Source organism: Sander vitreus, chromosome 8 (assembly GCF_031162955.1).
Source record: "Sander vitreus isolate 19-12246 chromosome 8, sanVit1, whole genome shotgun sequence".
Classification (NCBI taxonomy): Eukaryota; Metazoa; Chordata; class Actinopteri; order Perciformes; family Percidae; genus Sander; species Sander vitreus.
The window spans coordinates 22,653,482-22,675,086 of NC_135862.1; the positions used below are offsets into that span (position 1 = coordinate 22,653,482).

Below are 21,605 nucleotides of genomic sequence, written 5' to 3' on the forward strand. Positions count from 1 at the left end.
GCAGCCAGACAGACGGAGAAATCACCTTCTCCTTAACCCATTAATAAATGTAGAGGCAGGAAGAGGGGAGAGAAAGAGAGAGGAAAAGAGAGGCTGTGTGAGGTGGGGTGGGAGGGGAGGTGGGGCAAGTGTGGGAGAGGCAGAAGGGTGTGTGCTCACATGAACCACTCTTGCCCTTCTGCGCTTGTGCCACTAGTCTCTGTGTGTCTTTCAGGCAGAGAATAGAAAAGTTAGGGCAAAGTCTAAGTCAGCTCCAGCAGCTACCAGACACTCACAGCAACTCCCTCCACAGTGACAGGTTTCTTCTCTCTTTTTTTCTGCTCTCTCACTCATTCACTCTCTCTCGCTTACACACACACACACACACACACACACACACACACACACACCCACACACACACACACCCACACACACACACACACACACACACACACCACCCGTCACTCCTGGCAGAGGGAAGACGGGACCACACGAGAACCGAGAACCGCTACACACCTTTACTTCTAGCTACTTACCCAGCCAACGCCAGACGCTTTGCCCAGGATGTGGACACTTCTCTTGGGGGTCACCTTTGGATTACTGGCCTCCTCCAGGTCTGAACAACTTCAAGGTGAGGGGAATGTGCCTTTGTCCAGTGGATGGCTCTTTGTCTGGGGATTTTTTAAAACCTTATTCTGCCTAAATTGTGCCTGGTTGACTGTATTTTTTCCATTCTTGAGCCTTGTTTGAGTGAGTATTCATGTAAAGAGAAGAGAGTGAAAGAAAGAAGCTATGGTCTGCTGCTGCTGCTGCTGCTGCTTGTAGAATGGATGAGTAGATGCCGGCAAGAGAGCGTGTGCTACACCAGCACAGACAGGCTTACGTCTGGCAGACTGAGACTCCTGACAGACACAAAGGAGACAGTAGCTCCTGCTCACTGTGTTCTGTCTCACACACATTCACACGCTGGGAAGTGAACCTTATTAATCAGGGTTTTGGATGATCAGTGTAGCTTTTCACAAGCAGTCATTTTCAGGTAGAAGCAGAAAAAGAGGGGTTTTTTCCCCTTCCATGCTGTGCTGATACAGCTGGAGTCTGTGCTGCCACGCTTAATGCTTTATTCTCTGACACAAAGGATGTTCAACAATCGCTCTAGCTCCCCCCCCCCCCATGTCTCCCTATTTTTCTCTTTGTCTTTCTTTCATATGTGCTTTCTGTTTAAGGCTTTGATTGGATTTGTTGCTCAGAGCAATGCATCTCTGGAGGTGAAGTTGGTACTGAATCAAACAGGTCTGGGTTCGTCTGGCTTACTCCCTTGGGAGAAGGTGGTGGGGTTGTTCGCAAAGACTCCCTCTGGCACTGCGCCAAAGAACAATCAGCATCAAGCTATACATTTGACCAGTATTTAAAGGCAAATAAGAGACTGCCTAAACAGCTTGTATGTGCACTGTATGTGGGAAGAGGATAAGGGGATGGAAAGCCTCCCTCCCACTGTGCTTCATCATGTGTTTTCCCCCTTAAGGCACCTTGTGTGCTGAGACGTTGTGAGTGTTTGTGTATGTATCTCCATGTATGAGTGTTGAGAGTAATTGGTGTCTGGCTAGTAGTGTCCTGCGGTGGTTATATCTCGTTTTGGTCCAGACGTTGTCTTTGAACCTAAAACCTGTGGATGTGTTTAGCCTGAAGTACGTCATTAAGAGCAGTACGTACAGACTTGTGGACTTAACCGAGAGATTTTTTATGATACTGACTGTATGCCCACCAATAGCATCTATGAACATGTATGATTCAACAAATAAATGTCTGGAAAGAAAGGCAATTTGACTGTTCACTGGTATCTCTACCACCATAGTGACTGGCAAATGTTTCCCCCCAGTAGTTAATTGAATTATTTTCCTCCATTTAAAGTCTAACAAAAACCTTATTTAGGATGATTCAAATTTATTACTGCACTTCTATATTTCAGTAAGCGAGACTTATGAGAGTTATTTTATCTGTGATGACCATCCAAATTTGATCATTTCTCAATTTCTTGAATCAAACGTAACATATTTAACAGTGATCTGAATGACAAGATATGCAGAACTATCAACACATCCAAAACTCCTAATAACTTTATCTGATGTGTACGCTGGTGCTCTTGTCTTTTGAGTTTCCTATTTAGAAGTGCAGATTGTCCACTTGCTGCGATAACAGACTTCAACACGACAACAGAGTCTTGCTTCCTCTATGCAGAGGATTAGTCCCTCTTTTTCTCTCTCTCTCTCTCACACACACACACACACACACACACACACACACACACACACACACACACACACACACACACACACACACACACAAACTGAAATGCATGCAGTCGGGCCAACCTGACTGCTGAACTTCCTGGAAATGTGTCCGTATTTGCCTCCTTGGCGTAACGACCCCTCCTGCATGCACCCGTGTCATGTTTCAAGGTGAGGGGTGATCAGGGGCCCTGTGGAATGGGCCCTGACAAAGAGGGCTTTTGCCTGTACAGGCTCTGAGTACCATCTCCTGCCACCTGAGACTTTCAGACACGTGTTTGCCTTCCTTAGCAAATGTACCCTCCTCTGCAAACCAACCACCCTGGAGGTGAATGGCCCTGCACCAATATATTGTATAACTCCTCTCGTTTGACACTGATTAAACTACCCTTAGGCTGCGGGGGTCCTATCTCTTTGTGTGCTGTTAAACCTTCTAATTACTTTTTTAAACTTTTTTTGAGAGTTTTATGCTCCTTGCCCACACTCCCTCTGTCTGCCTTCCCTCCTCATAGCTCAACAGTTTTGGTCCAAAAGTTTTGGCCCACTTTTTTAACGACTCTGGTTCCGGAAGTGTTTTTCCCCATTCAATTGTTTCATTGACGTTTCAAAAATTGCTTATGTATAGAGTTTTAAGTCTGGAACCAAGCCAACCAGCTACGAGATGAATAGTGAGCAAAAAACATTTGATTTGGTGCAAAAAAACATTTTGAAAACGGCAAAAAAGGCAAAGGTACAAGACTATCATAGACTTCAATGGCTGAAGCTCGCTCTAGCCGCGGTTTTGCGGGTACGGTAAACGTTTCTATGGTAATAGCGAGTTGGACCAATCAGAGATGTTGCTTTCATACAGACTTCTAGCTTCTACAGAAGCAGAAGCTTTTATTTCACAACCACGTAGCTCATGGTCAGTCTACCTTGGATGATTTAGACATTATGGCTGATAATCTAAATCCTTATGGAGAAAATCAATCGTATTTTTTCTTCTGGAACTGCACTGTTGAGCTCTACATACATTACAGTCTTTGTGTCTATGGGAAAACTGCTCCGAAAGAGCTCTATAATGTACACATATCCTCCTGCATGATGCAGGGATTTCCCAAATCACTGTATCACCAGGCATAACAGTAGATTATACTGGATCCATACTTGATTTTAAGCACAAAATGCTTGTTGGGAAGAGGTAGATGGAGGGAACAGTTCCCTTATTCCATAGTTTTCTATATATAGACTTAATGTAATAGATAAAGGAGCAATAGTTTGACATTTTGGGAAAAAAGTCATTTGCTTTCTTTCCGAGAATTAGATGAAAAGATACCGTTTTCGTGCTGGTATGTTGAATGTGGAGCTAGAGCAAAGGGGTTGTTAGCTTAGCCCTATAGCATAAAGACTGGAAGCAGAGGCAAGCAACTAACTTGGCAATGTCCAAAGAGTTGTTTTTCAGTTTCTGTTTGTGTATGAATTAAACAAATGTGTTAAAAACTAGCTTCAGATGTGCTGTTTAGCATATTTTTGAACTTTGAGCTGGAGTAGATGTTTCCTCCTGTTTCCAGTCTGTGTGCTAAGCTAGGCTAACCGCCTCCCAGTGAATAAGCATAGGCTAATGGTATGCTCCAAAATCCTAAAAAAATTCAGTCATACAAAACATTATTTAAAACCCTTGCATGAAGAATAACAGCAAATAGACAGATATTCATGAAAATATGCGTACATGATGAATTGAACAGATCATAGTGCTTACAAAAAGCAGCCAATGAAATACTTCTGCAGTGTCAGGAATGTCTTTGCATGTTGGAGGTCAAACTTCTTATCACAGATCATCTATTTGGATCTTTTTAATTTAGGGGAGAGCTTACAGTAAAGGTTAACGTTTATTAAAAAGAAATAGAAAAAGCATGCACATGCCGGTTTTATTTGAAGAGTGTAGGTAGTGTAAGTGTATGTATATAATGGGTGGAGGTGTAGGGAGATGGTAAGATAGGAAATGGCACCATAGAAAGAGAGACTTCTTGTGACTTTCAGGTAATGTTGTGGTGGTGGTGGTGTGTGTGTGTGTGTGTGTGTGTGTGTGTGTGTGTGTGTGTGTGTGTGTGTGTGTGTGTGTGTGCGTGTGTGCGTGTGCGCGTGCGTGTGTGTGTATGTGCGCAAACATTTTTGCACCATATCTCATGTTTCACCTGTCCTATTGGCCCGGTGGATCTTTGTTGTGACCAGTGGCAATGTAACAAGGTCTCTCTCCAAACCACCTGATGAACTATGGCTAAAAGGATGTTACAGTAGCAGTGGGACATATACAGTAGACTCTCTGTTCTAGCATGGGATTCCTGCACGATATGAGAAACGTTAGTGCGAACATTTTCATTAAGGTGTATCTGAGAAAGACAAGACGAAAGAGAAAAATGCAGATAAGAGGATAATAAAAAAGCCAATGTTTTCTGTGTGTTATTAATCTTAATATCAAAACACGCTTATGCTTACTGGGTCTCTTGCTGTGCTCCATGCTCTACAAAGGTTATGACTCAGGAAATGATCAGCCAACGTTCAAGTGTGTGTGCATGTGCATCTGTGATCAGCCTATGTGTTTGCGCACCTGCATGCAGGGGGTAATTTGTACTTTATTGCTGGCATAGAAAAGACAAACAGAGGGTAATGAGAGAAAACAAGAGAAAGGAGAAAGGGGGGGAAGAGAAAGTGGAGTGAGAGTGGAGAGAGGCTTGTCTATTACTTCTAGAGCAGCTGGTGATTTTGGCAAGACACTGCGTTAAAGCTCCTTTTCTCTCAGGTTTAGTACGCCCAGACTTTGCAGTATCCGTGGTTTCAACACTATTATATCACAATGGAGCCTTTGGGAGAGTCAGTGCTTCGGCATAGCAGGCTTCGCAACTGTATAAAGACACCCATGACCGTTCTCTCTGCATACTAATGAATGCTCTTCAGATTCATGTCAGCCCCCTTTTTCAGCTCACTGATGGTAAGCTGTGCTCCCTTTGATCTCTCCGGGCAGGTTTGCAAGGCCAGGACTGTCTTCTTTTTCACCCATTTACACTCAGGGACACTGTGCCATGTGGCAGCATGTGTTGAGGTTCTTTCAGTTTTGTGTGTGTGTGTGTGTGTGTGTGTGTGTGTGTGTGTGTGTGTGTGTGTGTGTGTGTGTGTGTGTGTGTGTGTGTGTGTGTGTGTGTGTGTGTGTTAGAGAGAGAGAGAAGCAAACAACTGAAACTGCCTGACAAAAATTGGCACTAACTCTTGTCATCCAACTGCCACTGCGGGCAGAAAGCTAAACTTCCTGCTGCTGCTAGTGCTTTGTTTACTCATAACAGCCAGTGGAAAAATTGAGGGACTTTTAAAAAAAAAATCATATCTAGTCTTTGAGAGACTTTGAAGTCAGCTTTCTCCATAGCAACTTAATCGCAATTTCACAAATTTCCTACATACTTAGGGACTTAAAAGTTGAGGCATATGTTGTATCGTACCCAGTTGGGATATAAATATCTGTAATTGGGATAACTGGACTTTTTGGCAAAACCAATATATTGTGAGGGAGGAGGTTTTACATGTTTTAACTGCAGCTCAGAAAGGGGGAGGGGGACATGATTTGTTCCTTTAACTTTAGTCTTCTTCTTCTTCTTCTTCTTGTAATTCATATTTTATGTTTTGCCCTGAAACTGTGTAACATTGTCCAGGTGAGAAACCATAGGGAACTTTTAACACATTTCTTACAAATCCCAAACACTTTAGTTGTGTGTGTTGGTCCTCCAGGAGACTAATCTATAAGATCAAATGAATTGGCATGGTAGCTACTTTATTTAACCGGTTGCTTTATTTGTTTAAAAACTGTGTAGCAGGAGTGACTGCAGGTTTTCCTGCTCACGAGGCTTCAACGCATGGTGCTCCGCAATTTAAAACGACACTATATGTTGTGTGGTATTTCCTGTACAAGTTGGGTGTTGCTGGGTGACTTTGCATTAGACAACTTTCACATCCCGTGCATCTGTCACCATAGCATATTTAAACAAGCACCAAACAGATGTACAGATATTGGTTTCTTCTGTGCATGAACAGAGCATGTTCCAATAAACATTCACATATCTGTGGTGTCGCTCATGCAGATTGTTCTTGTTTTTACACAATAGGATATGACACATACAGGTGCTGTACAATTTACTGCACTAACATTTTTATGTTATGAGTATTGAAAGTCTTGCGGCACAAAATGTTGCCACACGTGCCTGTTTTTAGGACTTTAGTCAGAACTATCTATTAAGCCTCCACAGAACGAACACATCAGTTTCCTGATCAAATTTTCCGGGTCTATAATACGACTTCTTCTATTTCCCATTTACTCCAACAATGGCACATATACTGGAGATTAGATGCTTTTCTATGCGGGAGGGGGAAACAATGCAAAGATCACTACATGAAGACAAAGTCACAGGTAAATATTCAGTGCAAGGGATGTGTGTCCCATATCGCAAGACTCTTCCCAGGTGGTGTCTCTCTCTTTTATTTCGACATGCAAATGATCCCCTGATCATATCAGTAACAGCCCCAGGTGTTGAAACCTAGTTTTTGGCAATTCCAACCATTACATTCTTTTTTTAATGGACATTTGTGCTCTACATGTGTACACATACACATGCTGCCTTTTCATTTACTCATTTGCTAGGCCTAGTTTGCATTTTTGTTTTCATTTCAACAAGGGAAAGTCGTTTGCCTGAGGTTTCTCCTTTAGTCCTTTTCTCCTTTAGTCAGCAAATAGGCTGAACAACACACGAGAGACAGACTGTGTGCGTCTTGGTGGCATTTTGTTTGGGCTAAAACTTCTGAGAAAGAGGTCAGTTAGTGTAGTGAAACTTGTACTTGTGATGGCAGGATTGAGTATTTCTTTGCCAGGCATGTAAAGCATGCAGTGTATGTGTGTTTGCATAATTTTGTCTATCCTTCCCTGCCTCTAAGTGTTATGTAAAGACTTGTTTGCACACTTTGTTTTGAACAAAAAAGACTTAGCGAGACCTGGGGGCTAAACACTGTAGATGCTGCCTGTCCTATGATGTTGCAGAGAACTCATCTGAACAAACCATTCGTCTCATGACTCGACATGATGCAAAAAGACAACGCACATGTATAAATCAAGATTTTTTTAGCCTACATTTTAAGTATTCATGTGCACCATCAGTGTGTCTTTTAAAAATCAGTAACTGCAACTTCTGAATGGAAAATATGGTAGTTGAATTGAGTGCATAGCTGGGTTTTCTCTGTCAGGAAATCATACTTAAATTTAAGAACAAAAAATAAATTCTCATTATGTAACCCACAGCATCTGGATTCTTCCTGTAGTCTTTGGCCTATGCCATTAAATATGATTTAAACTATATGAGTTTTGAAGACATAAACAAAATGAAATAACATGTTGATTGTACATGTATTTTACCCTGTTACTGGCTAGAATTGATTTGGACTTAACATTTCAAGTGCTACAGTGGAAAAAAAGAACATAAGCAATGACAGACGCAGTAACCTGCAGGCTACTTCAACACCCATATACTGTGAAATGGTAAAATGGTGATGAATGAAATGTAAGACACTGAACCTGTATTTTTTTCCTTTTCTGTCCCAACAGTGAATTCTCTCACCTGCAGCTATGCCAGGGTATTTCTTGTTGAGGGAGCAAGCCGTCACTCCCTGAACTTTGACATGGCTCAGAAGGTGTGTGAGCAGCTGCGGAGCATCTTGGCGAGTCCAGAACAAGTAGTAGAGGCCTATGATAAAAGCATGGAAACATGCAGGTGAACGCACAAACTTTTGTTTAATAATTATTTGTATTCATTTTGGTGAACAATACTTTTAATTTCCTGAAGACTTTAAAAAAAACAAAAAAAAAACATGACGAAACATTTATAGACCCCAAATTTCTCAAGATGTTCTCAGAAGCCCTGAGTTGAGCCCTGATGCACATCTTTCACCATTTCACCTTCTGGATCTTCGTTAGTTCTAAAATGTCACAGAAAATACTTTTTTTATAGTCAGACATCATAATGAAATCCCACAATTGAACTTTAACTTTACTTGGTGTCTTTATTCACCCGATTCGAAACCACTGATAACACCCATTGAAGGGAGTGATAACGTCCACATTGGGTGCATTTCATCAAGAGATGTAAAATCAGATAAGAGGAAGCAGGTCTTCCAGTTTTACAACACAATACCCCACATTTGTCATGTGGTAGACTTCCAATACAGGAAACTATCTGAAATGTGTTCGTTGAGTTCTCCGTCTACTTCTCTGAGCAATGTGAATTACTTTGGTTTTTAACATGACTGTTAGACCTGGCTACTTCGAGACAAATAGCATTCAAAATGTCAAAATATTTCTTCTAATAACAATGTTGTTGTGTCCATTCAGGTACGGCTGGACCAGTAATGTGACCGTTGCTATCCTCAGACACACACACCATGAAAACTGTGCAAAGAACATGACTGGCTTCATTATTAATTCACATGTAAATTCTGACGAACTCTTTGATGCCTACTGCTATGATGAAAAAGGTGACTATATCACAGGAAATAGTGAGTTGCTCTTTATCAGTGCAGTCCAAAGCTGACACTGTCATGTAAATTTACAGTCTGCATCACATAGAACTGTTGGTATTTGCCTCTCCATATTGGTAACGTTGACTTCCTGTTCCCCCATGTGCCAGCTGAGCCTGAGAAGGACTGTCTGGGACACTTACCCTCAGATGCACCAGGTTAGTACAATATAGCAATTCACCCTCACCTTATTGTTATACGTTTAGTGCCTGTTTACCACCATATATCAAAAGTTTAAGCGCTAATATAGAGTAAAGTGAAACCAAAGCTCAAAATGATCAATTAAAAGCAGTTTCTGTCATTAGACCAACCAGAATGTCAACATTTAAAAGCATGCAGAATTTCCAAGATGAAACTGAAACTGTATTAATATTCATCTGTCGTGGAATTGACCAGAAACAAAGCTCCTAGTGCAGAATGCCCAAACCCTCTGCATATGAAAAACGGTAAGCAAAGAAACAAAAAAAAAAACCTCTTAGACAACACCTTGGTCTAGTTACTAATGATCTCATCTCTATAGTCGACACCAACATCCTCTCAGCTCCTAGCTATGCTACCAGAGGTGGGACATAGAGCTAACCCAAATCGTCTCTGGCTAGACAACAAGACAGCTGGGTTACTTTTTATGACCACCTTGAGTGCTAATGAGGGCTCAGATTTCCCAAAACTGGTTTTGCCTTCAACTATTTAATACATGTTATGCTGTCATACTGTATGGGGGATGTCTGAGCATAAAACTCAACATGCATGTTTATGTTCATCTGCATGTGTTTTGAGTGCGCTGCCACATGGGTGGCAGTGAAGGTCAGGGGCCTCGACGGACCAGACCCGGGCAGCAGAGGCTGGCTCTGGGGGACGTGGAATGTCACCTCTCTGTGGGGGAAGGAGCCGGAACTTGTGCGGGAGGTGGAGCGCTACCGGTTAGATCTGGTGGGGCTTACCTCTACGCACAGTCTTGGTTCTGGAACCATACTCCTGGATAGGGGTTGGACTCTTTTCTTCTCCGGAGTTGCCCAGGGTGTGAGGCGCCGGGCGGGTGTGGGGATACTCACAAGCCCCGGCTGGCGCCGCTACGTTGGAGTTTAACCCGGTGGGACGAGAGGGTCGCCTCCCTACGCCTGCGGGTTGTGGGGGGAAAACTCTGACTGTTGTTTGTGCATATGCACCAAACAAGAGTTCAGAGTATTCGGCCTTCTTGGAGACCTTGAGTGGAGTCCTGCATGGGGGCTCCAGTTGGGGGACTCCATAGTTCTGCTGGGGGGACTTCAATGCGCACGTGGGTAATGATGGAGACACATGGAGAGCGTGATTGGGAGGAACGGCCTCCCTGATCTAAACCAGAGTGGTTGTTTGTTGTTGGACTTCTGTGCTAGTCATGGATTGTCTATAACGAACACCATGTTCGAACATAGGGATGCTCATAAGTGTACTTGGTACCAGAGCACCCTAGGCCAAAGGTCAATGATCGATTTTATAATCGTTTCATCTGATCTGAGGCCATATGTTTTTGGACACTCGGGTGAAGAGAGGGGCGGAGCTGTCAACCGATCACCATCTGGTGGTGAGTTGGGTCAGGGGGTGGGGGAAGACTCTGGACAGACCTGGTAAGCCCAAAGCGGGTAGTGCGGGTAAATTGGGAACGTCTGGAGGAGGCCCCTGTCCGACAGACTTTCAACTCACACCTCCGGCGGAGCTTTTCGTGCATCCCTGTGGAGGCTGGGGGGCATTGAACCCGAGTGGACAATGTTCAAAGTTTCCATTGCTGAAGCTGCGGTGAGGAGCTGTGGTCTTAGGGTCTTAGGTGCCTCAAGGGGCGGTAACCCACGAACACCGTGGTGGACACCGGTGGTCAGGGAAGCCGTCCGACTGAAGAAGGAGTCTTTCCGGGATATGTTATCCCAGATGACTCCGGAGGCAGTTGCAAGGTACCGAAGGGCCCGAAGGGCTGCAGCCTCTGCCGTGAAAGAGGCAAAGCAGCGTGTGTGGGAGAAGTTCGGAGGAGACATGGAGAAGGACTTTCGGTCGGCACCAAGTTGCTTCTGGAAAACCGTTCGCCACCTAAGGAGGGGGAAGCGGGGAACCATCCAAGCTGTGTACAGTAAGGATGGGGACGCTGTTGACCTCAACTGAGGAGGTAATAGGGGCGGTGGAAGGAGCACTTTGAGGAACTCCTAAATCCGACTATCGCCCTCTATGGTAGAGGCAGAGCTGGAGGATGAGGGGGGATTGGCATCAATTTCCCTGGTGGAGGTTGCTGAGGTAGTTAAACAACTCCACAGTGGCAAAGCCCCAGGAATTGATGAGATCCGTCCAGAAATGCTTAAAGCTCTGGGTGTGGAGGGGTTGTCTTGGTTGACACGCCTCTTCAACATTGCGTGGAAGTCTGGGACGGTGCCTAAGGAGTGGCAGACCGGGGTGGTGGTTCCCCTTTTTAAAAAAGGGGGGACCAGAGGGTGTGTGCCAATTACAGGGGTATCACACTTCTCAGCCTCCCGGTAAAGTCTACTCGAAGGTGCTGGAAAGGAGGGTTCGGTCGATAGTCGAATCCCAGGTTGAAGAGGAACAATGCGGATTCCGTCCTGGTCGTGGAACAACGGACCAGATCTTTACTCTTGCAAGGATCCTGGAGGGAGCCTGGGAGTATGCCCAACCAGTCTACATGTGTTTTGTGGATCTGGAGAAGGCGTATGACCGGGTGCCCCGGGAGATACTGTGGGAGGTGCTGCGGGAGTACGGGGTGAGGGGGTCCCTTCTCAGGGCCATCCAATCTCTGTACGACCAAAGCGAGAGCTGTGTCCGGGTTCTCGGCAGTAAGTCGGACTCGTTTCAGGTGAGAGTTGGCCTCCGCCAGGGCTGCGCTTTGTCACCAATCCTGTTTGTAGTATTTATGGACAGGATATCGAGGCGTAGTCGGGGTGGAGAGGGGTTGCAGTTCGGTGGGCTGGGGATCTCATCGCTGCTTTTTGCAGATGATGTGGTCCTGATGGCATCATCGGCCTGTGACCTTCAGCACTCACTGGATCGGTTCGCAGCCGAGTGTGAAGCGGCTGGGATGAGGATCAGCACCTCTAAATCGGAGGCCATGGTTCTCAGCAGGAAACCGATGGAGTGCCTTCTCCAGGTAGGGAATGAGTCCTTACCCCCAAGTGAAGGAGTTCAAGTACCTTGGGGGTCTTGTTCGCGAGTGAGGGGACAATGGAGCGGGAGATTGGTCGGAGAATCGGCACAGCAGGTGCGGTATTACATTCAATTTATCGCACCGTTGTGACGAAAAGAGAGCTGAGCCAGAAGGCAAAGCTCTCGATCTACCGGTCAGTTTTTGTTCCTACCCTCACCTATGGTCATGAAGGCTGGGTCATGACCGAAAGAACAAGATCCAGGGTACAAGCGGCCGAAATGGGTTTCCTCAGGAGGGTAGCTGGCGTCTCCCTTAGAGATAGGGTGAGAAGCTCAGTTATCCGTGAGGAGCTCGGAGTAGAAAGCCGCTGCTCCTTTGCGTCGAAAGGAGCCAGTTGAGGTGGTTCGGGCATCTGGTAAGGATGCCCCCTGGGCGCCTCCCTAGGGAGGTGTTCCAGGCACGTCCAGCTGGGAGGAGGCCTCGGGGGAGACCCAGGACTAGGTGGAGGGATTATATCTCTAACCTGGCCTGGGAACGCCTCGGGATCCCCCCAGTCGGAGCTGGTTAATGTGGCCCGGGAAAGGGAAGTTTGGGGTCCCCTGCTGGAGCTGCTACCCCCAGCGACCCGACCCCGGATAAGCGGATGAAGATGGATGGATGGATGCATGTGTTTTGTGTTATAATGCTTTATTATTGTAGCATTAATGTTAGTCTCGCATTGCCAGACCATCCTCCACAGCGCTGCTAAGGAGGGTCTGGATAGTCCACACAGCATTCCGGGATGGCAGGAAAACGTGATCTGGTTTATTGGCATTTCTTTAAACCGATCACAATCGTCGCCAGCCTTGGAAAGGAACTTGTTTTGGTGGAACACATGCACGTTCAAAAGTTATTTTAGTCGTGCAAACAGAAAACTCAGATTGGCAGATAGTCTAGCTAGCTGTCTCAATTTACCATGCAAAGATCTGAGGAGCAGTTAACCATAGTCCTCATGAATCCACCGGAGTTTAAAATTTCAACACAAAGAAAGCGGAAGGTAACGGACATCCGGCTGAATTTTCATTGGCAACGGACTACGTTAATGTTGACAAGATGATAGGATTAATTGAAATATGAAAAGTTTAAATCCCAGAAGTAAATATAATCAGGCTTCAGAACACTGATATGAAATGATATCAAGATAGATACCCCCGGGCCCCTGGTTAGCTCACCTGGTAGAGCAGGCGCCCGTATGTAGAGGTTTACTCCTCGACGAAGTGGCCGTAGGTTCGACTCCAACCTCCGGCCCTTTGCTGCAGGTCATTCCCCTTCTCTCTCCCCTTTTAAGTCTAAGCTGTCCTATCCAAATAAAGGCCTACAAATGCCCCAAAAATGATCTTAAAAAAGATAGATACAGCCATGTTGCTAAGAAATATTGTTCTTACAAAACATGATTGTAACCTTGTATGACCCTCTCTATTCTCCAATCAGAAGAATCCTCACCACAGCCTCAGGCCCCAACACCAGCAGAGGGCCAAAACGAGACCACTCCGAAAACACGACATGAGGATGCTTCTGGTAGTGAGGGTGTTGACCCCACGGTGGCCGCTGGGGAAGATGCTCTTGAGCATGTGATGGAAGCCACCACTGCTCTCACCTCTGTGGAGACAGAGGTTTCCACAGAGTTACATGCTGGTGAAGAAGACCCCTTTGAAGCAGAGTTCGACCATCCCACTGGATCTGGGATGATCCCACCTGAGGAGGGAGCATCTCCAACAGCCCCTGAAACCCCTGAACCTCCCACCGAAAATGAGAAACAGAAAGGGGAAATGGAGCCTAACGGAGCTGATGCCACGACAGAGTGTAAAGAAAACAATACTAATTCTCTCAGTTCTTTTAAATCAAGGCTGAAGATCTTTCTTTTTGATGTTGCCTTTCTTTAAACAATTCAAACTATTCAACACCAGACAGCAGCAGCGGCACGAGCAGCCTGCCTGAAACGGACAAATGTCAGCACTGCACATAGCATGCCTCGTCCTGGGTACATTTCAAAGGAAAGCCAATATGGGTTATCCTGCATTTGAAATAGTCATATACTTAGGTCTCCCAACCAAGCACATTGACTTCTACTTATGGTACCTTACCTTGTCTGTGATCTAATAAGGCCTACAAAAACTACTTTTCCACCTTTCTGCGTTAACTATTTAACGTTAGGTTAGCTGTTAGTTTAGCAGCCTCGCACCAACATTCACATTGAACGATCCCAACAGGTGGAAGATTGCTAGACATGTCATGCTTACATAACATTACGACAGGCAATTTACAGACGTCAATTACAATCTAGCTTGCTTGCCTCGTCTGCTAACGTCGGCTAACGTAATCAAACAAACAAACACACACAGAACTGCTACAAATCAAGAACGTGTGTTCACTATGGTATTCAGAATATGGTTGAAATAACAACACCTGACAATTCAATGCATTCCTGTATAATAGCCATGCAATAAAAAGCACCTCTATGGTGCTACAGTGATAATGTTCAGTTTTTGTGGAGACAGTATCAGAAAGAATGAGTGCTGATTCAACCCCATAGTCATTTTTGGATTGTGTGATACTGCAATGTTCCTGTTATTTTGTCTGCCCTCTGTAAATCCAAAAACTTAATCATAGAAAATGCAGATACTTGAGTTTATTCATAATTAAAATGCATGGAAACACACAGATCAGCACATACTGGCATCAGATGCAACAGGTTTTGGGAGGACTGAAGTAACTTTTAGAACACATGCCGCCCCCTTGTGTTAGGTTGAGCTGTGGAACGGATTCATTATTTCTATGTCCCTAAGAGGGATTACAATCAGGCTCAGCATATTCAACAAACTGTGTATTGAAGGCACTGAAATATATATACATTTAATTTTAAATCAAATCAGTTGTCAAAAATGGGACTTGAAATAACAGATTTATACAAAGGGGAAAACAAATTAGTATGTAGCTTGCAGTATCTGGTGCCACAAAACCTGCAGCCTCACAAAGAGTATAAAAAAATGCATATTCAATTTAAGGCAATTTAAAGTGAAAGATATTCTCCATTATACAGCCACAAATACATTTGAATATTTCATCTTGTTTTTTATTTCATCTATTTATCTAGTTTTTAGTGTTTTAAATAAACTTATTTTTGTGGGTGCTGCTGAGTTAAATATGTCAGTGAATGACCCGTATCGCAGATGGTTTAGATGTTTACCTGTTGTTTTATTGACATGCAGCTTCACAACAACAACATCCTAATGACAAGGGTCAGGACATGGGTCCGGGTGGTTCTGAGCCTAATCAACATAAGAGCAGCAGCTCATCAAGTAAGCAGCCACTTTAATTCACACCTCACGACCATGCAGTGCATACTGATTACAGTCAAATTAATTGGGAATAGTGTCGGAGTCCACTCTTTATTTTTTTCTGACTCAGCTTTAAGTCTTTTGGCTCATGGCTTGTTATTTCTCCCTCCAGACTGGATTGTAATCATTGGAGTGATTGTGGCAGTTGCTGCTATTCTTCTCGTGTGCGCAGCTGTTGCCAAAAGAAAGAGGTGTGACTTTGCTTGCTGTTTTTTCTAAATCTTACACTAAAAATGTCATGTCACATGTTTTAGACATACTATACATTAAACTTACTCTGCACAGTAGTCAATAGTCAGTGTTCCCATTTTCACATATTTTGCTGCAGATTGGGGGATGGCAACAAAAGAAATCAATAATAAATAAATGTCTGAATGTGCTCTTGCAGCTGGTGTGGCAAAGAGCAGACCCTGATGAGCACATCCAAAGACAGCGGCGAAGGGAACGGGGCTGCCGCATCAGCATCCAGCTCCCACGCCCAGGAGAGAGAGCAGGAAATGGTGACCCTCATGAACAAGGAGAAGATCCAGGAGAACGGCAACACAGAGGAGTTCACCGTCATCACGCTAGAGGAGTCACCAGATAAAGAACAGCTGGCGTGAGAGAGGAGAGTGTAGAGGCAGACAGGAAAGAGTAGGTGAGGATAGGGAGGGATAAAGTGAGGAGATTTGGGAGATTAGACAGATGGGGGTTGGGTCTCCATACATTGGGGATAAAAACTCACTGGATGGACACTGAGTAAGGGTGTAGTGTGTGTTATTTAGAAAGATTGTCTAACTGAGGTACAAAGTATTGTATTGGGTGTGAAACTGTGGCCTCTCAGTGGGGACCAGGTCTTTCAAACCAACATGTGCAGCATTTTGTTTGTCTGGTGTACCAGGTTAGCTAGGACTGAATGGCGGTCAAAGAGTGTCATGCATGGCAGTGTATTATGCATTGGTGCATAGCAGGGTGTGTGAATGTGTTTTGTGTATTTGTGTTTGTGAGTTATATGCTTTGGTGATGATATGGGGCTGGATAGACATGAGTTTTTAAAGGGAGAGGGTGGTGAAGTGAAGAACATATTGATGACAAATGATTCTCTTTTTTATAGGATTGGTGAATCCTATATTAAAGGTCCTTTCAGCCTAAATAGGGAATAATAAATCAATGATGAGAACTGGGCTATTTTATTGGAGATACTACAGATAGAAAAATAATAATTTGGAGCAAAACGACCTTTGATGTTTTCCATGTATTTCATGTCTTTTTATTGCTTATTGTTGTAACATTGTGTATATTTCAGACATTGCCTGTGGACTGGAGTTAGATTTTTCCATTTTCAAGACAACTGGGGATGTCGCTACCTTAATTTATGCAGTTTGGATTCCCTTTTTCTTGGTCTCTGTATATAAAGTATATGTTTTGGAAATGCCTTAGCAATAGCTGCCAGTGCTTTATGTTGTTTGGTAGAAAGGGGCTTTGTATCCCTTTTAAATAAAGGAATGTGTAATGTTTTGAGAGTTATTTAATTAGAAAACAGAGGTAAACAATTCAGTGAATGGATTTTGCAATAGTTAAAAGTGGAGTGGATATTGTATGAATCAATTTGATGTATAGCATCCAAACCTGTGCAATTGATGCACCATTTATGTCAGTTAAGTTAATATGGTATACCTTTATATTGGGTTGGAACAATTATGCTATGAAGTTCCTGATGTTATCCTGAGGATAAGTAGAATGATAAAGATGATGTGTACATAATGTATACACAGTGTGTACATTGATTAAGGAAAAAAGAAAGAGCAAAAGACAAAATGTGATAAATTCATCATTTTCTGAAAGCAAGATTTAAACTCAACCGTGACAAGTGACTGGCAGCGGCCTAGCTTTAGATGCTAAACTACATAGCACATATGATAATGGGGGGCCCATGTGCTGTAAACACATGCAATGTAAAGGTTTCTTCATAAGAAAGGGGCTGTGACAATGTCGTCTATGTGCTCCTGAGGGGGAGGGGTGTGATGACTGAAGCTTGTGTGCCTGCCAAGGCCTCACTGTGCCATTCCCTGTACATTTCACACATGTAAACAAAATGCTGCAATTTTTCTACTGACCTTATCATTGCTGAAATAGAGCATACATTGTGTCATACCAATATTAATTCCTTTGTGACAGCTAATTCTTCCTGTTTTTCTGTATCAGCTGAAATACGTACAGCGATTGCGATCTGTTTTTTTTTTTTTTATCTGACTTGTTCCGTTCTTTTCTCTTACGATTAATTTTGAGGAGAAGTAGCAGTACTAGTACTAGTATAGGCAGGTTTTATGATACATTTACAAAAGATGTTGCTGAAAAGATTTGTAAAGCCATGAATGAAAATAAATGTGTATAGAAAGAGATGTGCAGGAATGTGGTGAGCTCATTAACTGATCATTCTGTATGTGTGAAGACAAAAAGGAGCAAGTGAATGGCATGACAGTAAGATGTGAGTGGTTACATTTCCCCCACATAAGAGGAAGTGAGGTTTCCATGGCACCGCGGTCGTGATGTGAGAACACGTTAACACAGGAAACAAAGACTTGAGATGAAGACGGCCATTTTGAAATATTTAGATGGCATCTTTCCATACAGTGTTAAACTGCATGTATAGTCAAGCTGTCTTCATTGACAAGCACTGAAAAGAGCACAATAAGTGCTTATTTAACATGCATTTAGTAAACACTGCGCTTCATCATAACTGTTCTAAAGCAGCTGCTCACACGTAATGCTGCCATCACAAATGATTAATATGTAGTCAATGATTGTGATCTTGGGAAGAACATGCATTCTTTGTAATACTATTTACATCATTTTGTCGTCTATTTCTCTTTTTTTTGCATTAGCCTTTTTCTTTTTATGATGCAGGCAGTGGAGACTATATATATATATATATATATATATATATATATATATATATATATATATATAGTCTCCACTGCCTGCATCATAAAAAGTATAAATATATATATATATATATATATACATATACAAAAGACATGATTGTTTATCAAAAATACCATTATTTAGTTTCATTTTTTCTGCCCTGATGAGGCCAATATTTTCATCTACGGAGCCCCCAAAGAGTCACAGGGACTACATTTGCGTTAGCTCGCAATATGTTTCGTGTTCCCTCGCAATATGTTTGCATTCCCTTGCGTTAAGGAGCCATGGGTCTATTTCCACTCAGATGTCCAGTTCAATGCCCCAGTGTGGATCAGCTCATTGAATTTTACTTTGAACTTGGCATTATGCTGGTATACTGCTCAATGGGCAAATGTATACTCTGTTTAAGTTCTATAATCAATATTTGTTAAATGTACAAAAAGATGATGTGCAATGTCAGAGGTGGCGCACATGATGATGAATAGAGAATTATCAAAGAATCTGCAGCTCCCCTCTGCTATACGGACCTTTAAAGAGGTTACGCTCATTTTTCGGTCGCACTTTAGCTTAGTCTCTTTGACTTTCTGCTTTGGCTTCAGACATCAATAATTATAACTTTGAATACATATTAGCAGAGCCCAGTGAAAGACATCCGCTCACGTTGGATAGTATACAGTTCATCAACAAATTCTGTCGTAGTGCTACGAAGAGAGAACTTTTCCGTTTTGGGGACAGAAATGTGAAATTATAAACATTGGACTATGCACTTGTGGCTACAGCCCTTTGAGTTGCCTATGATCATTTTCTACCTGTTATACATTAGTATATTCCTGTACTTCAGATTTACATTTTTAATTTCAAATAATGTATTAATTGCATGAAAGTATGGAATCAATCATGAATCTATCAATTATGCATCATGAATATAGAGCATTTATGCAACAAAACGTACACGTATCCTAATGTTACTGAGGTTGGATAGTGACACAGCATTACCATAAATGGTCTGGTGTCATTATGGGAGTAGAGCGTACAGTCTAGAAGGAACATGTGATTTATTTGTCTAATTACAGCCTGTGTTGTCTAATTAAGTTGTCATAAGCCCAGGTTAGTAGCATTAAGTGGTGTCTACAGCAGCATTTGGTAGCTTTTTGGTTTCTAATTACAGTTTATTTTGGGTCTAATGCTGCAGTTTCTAATTTAGGTGTATCGTCTCTAATTAGGTTATAACTGTGTTGGTTAACTGTCTAATAAGGCAAGGCAAGGCAAGGCAGCTTTATTTGTATAGCACATTTTAGCAACAGGGCAATTCAAAGTGCTTTACATAAAAACCATTACAACATTTAAAACAGATAAAATACGAGAATAAAAGTTACAGTGCAGTAAGAAATTAAACATTAAAGAGCAGTTAAAAACAGTTCAAATATAAAAGCAGATACAATACGAGATTTTAGGCTGCTAGTATGGGATAATGTATAAGCCGTTGCTCTATACATGTAATCCACCCGCAATCCTTGCCGTTCCCAGAACAGGCTGGTCCCACCGGTCTTACTTTTTAATTCTCTTTATAAGCTTATATAGATTGTCATACAGTTTCGACAATGCAACTTCAGTATAAGAAATGAACAGTTATTTAAAGAAAGGCAACATAAAAAAGTATTAGGTATTCAGCAAGGTATTCAGCCTTGATTTAAAAGAACTGAGAGTTGTGGAAGACCTGCAGTTTTCTGGGAGTTTGTTCCAGATATGTGGAGCGTAAAAACTGAATGCTGTTTCCCCCTGTTTAGTTCTGACTCTGGGGACAACAAGTAGACCTGTCCCAGACGACCTGAGAGGTCTGGGTGGGTCATAGTGTAGCAGCAGATCAGAAATGTATTTTGGCCCTAAACCATTTAGGGATTTATAAACCAGCAAAAGTATTTTGAAATCAATTATTTGAGGCACTGGAAGCCAGTGTAAAGACTTCAGAACTGGAGTGATGTGATCCACTTTCTTGGTCTTAGTGAGGACTCGAGCAGCTGACTCCAGTCTGATTGATTTTTTAGGGAGACCTGTAAAGACACCGTTACGGTAGTCAAGTCTACTGAAGATAAAAGCATGGACAAGTTTTTCCAAATCCTGCTGAGACACAAGTCCTTTAACCCTTGATATATTCTTAAGATGGTAATAGGCTGACTTTGTAATTGTCTTAATGTGGCTGTTGAAATTCAGGTCTGAGTCCATGACTACACCAAGATTTCTGGCTTTGTCTGTTGTTTTTAACATTGTCTTTTGAAGCTGAGCGCTGACTTTTAATCGTTCCTCTTTTGCTCCAAAAACAACCACCTCAGTTTTTTCTTCATTTAATTTAAGAAAGTTCTGGCACATCCAGTCGTTAATTTGTTCAATGCACTTAGTCAGTTTTTGTATTGTATTGGACGATAGTTCCCTGTATAAATAAAGGACATATAACATATTAGTTTTTGTCTAATTTGATACAACGTACAACTTGTTAGCAAAACTATTTTTAAGCTAAAATGATGCTTGACAAGTGCATACACACATGTAGAAACTACTGTATGTTTTTCACTGTCATTTAGATATTTTTATTGTCAAATTGTCTATTGGATATCCAATTAATAACAAATGTCCTTCTGGTTAATGGTACAGTGTCATACTAACTCTTGTTTAAGTTCAACTGGACCACCACCTCGATAATGTGCACATTTTTATTTTTATACTTAACTCTCGGCAGTCTAAGGACGCACCCCTGCGTCACAACGACGCTTTAACAATGTTTCTATTAATAGTCCTCTATGTAAAATGTGACGGGATTGTCCTGACTGTCTGGCACTCATAATGAATGAATGAAACAGACATGAAAAATGTATTTGTGTGCGTGTGTGTGTGTGTGTGTGTGTGTGTGTGTGTGTGACAGTCTTGTGACAAGATGTAAAAATTCACAGTCAAAAAGCAAATATTTAGTTATGAATCAACATTTATTAGTTATATTTGTATATGTACACCAAAGGTACAACACTTATTGATATGTAGAAACAGCTTTTTTTATGTATACCATAGACGGAGGAAAGTATTTATGTCTTTTTTTTCTCAATAGTGTATCTCCCCCACACATACGCTCTGCCTTTACATCAAAATTACAACAGCTTTACAAAGAGGAAAGGCCTAGAAAAGTAAGATCAGGAAAGCACGTTGTAGGCAGGAGTGAGACAGGTTATCAGCTCTGTTTAGGAGTTTCTTCAAAAAGACACAATGCAGTAGAAAAGGACAAGATTGAAGATGTACTGGCTCTTTAATTTAAAATACAGTGTCAATCAATTTCCATTTCATCGATACCATTTAGCTTAGCAAGTTCC

General features: G+C 42.4%; 1 protein-coding gene across 4 annotated transcripts; it reads left to right on the top strand.

Moving 5' to 3' along the window:
- Positions 1-176: 176 nt before the first annotated feature.
- Positions 177-16,072, top strand: cd44b (CD44 molecule (IN blood group) b). Of its 4 annotated transcripts, none has more exons than XM_078257499.1 (8): positions 177-611; positions 7,883-8,048; positions 8,666-8,829; positions 8,961-9,008; positions 13,442-13,810; positions 15,217-15,306; positions 15,458-15,536; positions 15,734-16,072. In XM_078257499.1, exons 1-8 carry the CDS (start codon positions 545-547, stop codon positions 15,945-15,947), a joined length of 1,197 nt encoding a protein of 398 aa, XP_078113625.1. In that variant the 5' UTR covers positions 177-544; the 3' UTR covers positions 15,948-16,072. The 4 variants fall into 4 exon arrangements, with proteins under 4 accessions (XP_078113625.1, XP_078113623.1, XP_078113627.1 ...); XM_078257497.1 differs by having other exon boundaries at positions 178-611; positions 13,439-13,810; XM_078257501.1 differs by having other exon boundaries at positions 179-611; positions 8,666-8,808.
- The last annotated feature ends 5,533 nt before the right edge of the window (positions 16,073-21,605 follow it).

What these genes read in the sequence shown, in the direction of transcription:
- cd44b (XM_078257497.1), top strand. Translation starts at nt 545, where the DNA reads ATGTGGACACTTCTCTTGGGGGTCACCTTTGGATTACTGGCCTCCTCC. An exon ending in CAGGTCTGAACAACTTCAAG is followed by an intron (nt 612 to 7,882) that starts GTGAGGGGAATG and finishes CTGTCCCAACAG; the next exon opens with TGAATTCTCTCACCTGCAGC. An exon ending in TGACTATATCACAGGAAATA is followed by an intron (nt 8,830 to 8,960) that starts GTGAGTTGCTCT and finishes CCCATGTGCCAG; the next exon opens with CTGAGCCTGAGAAGGACTGT.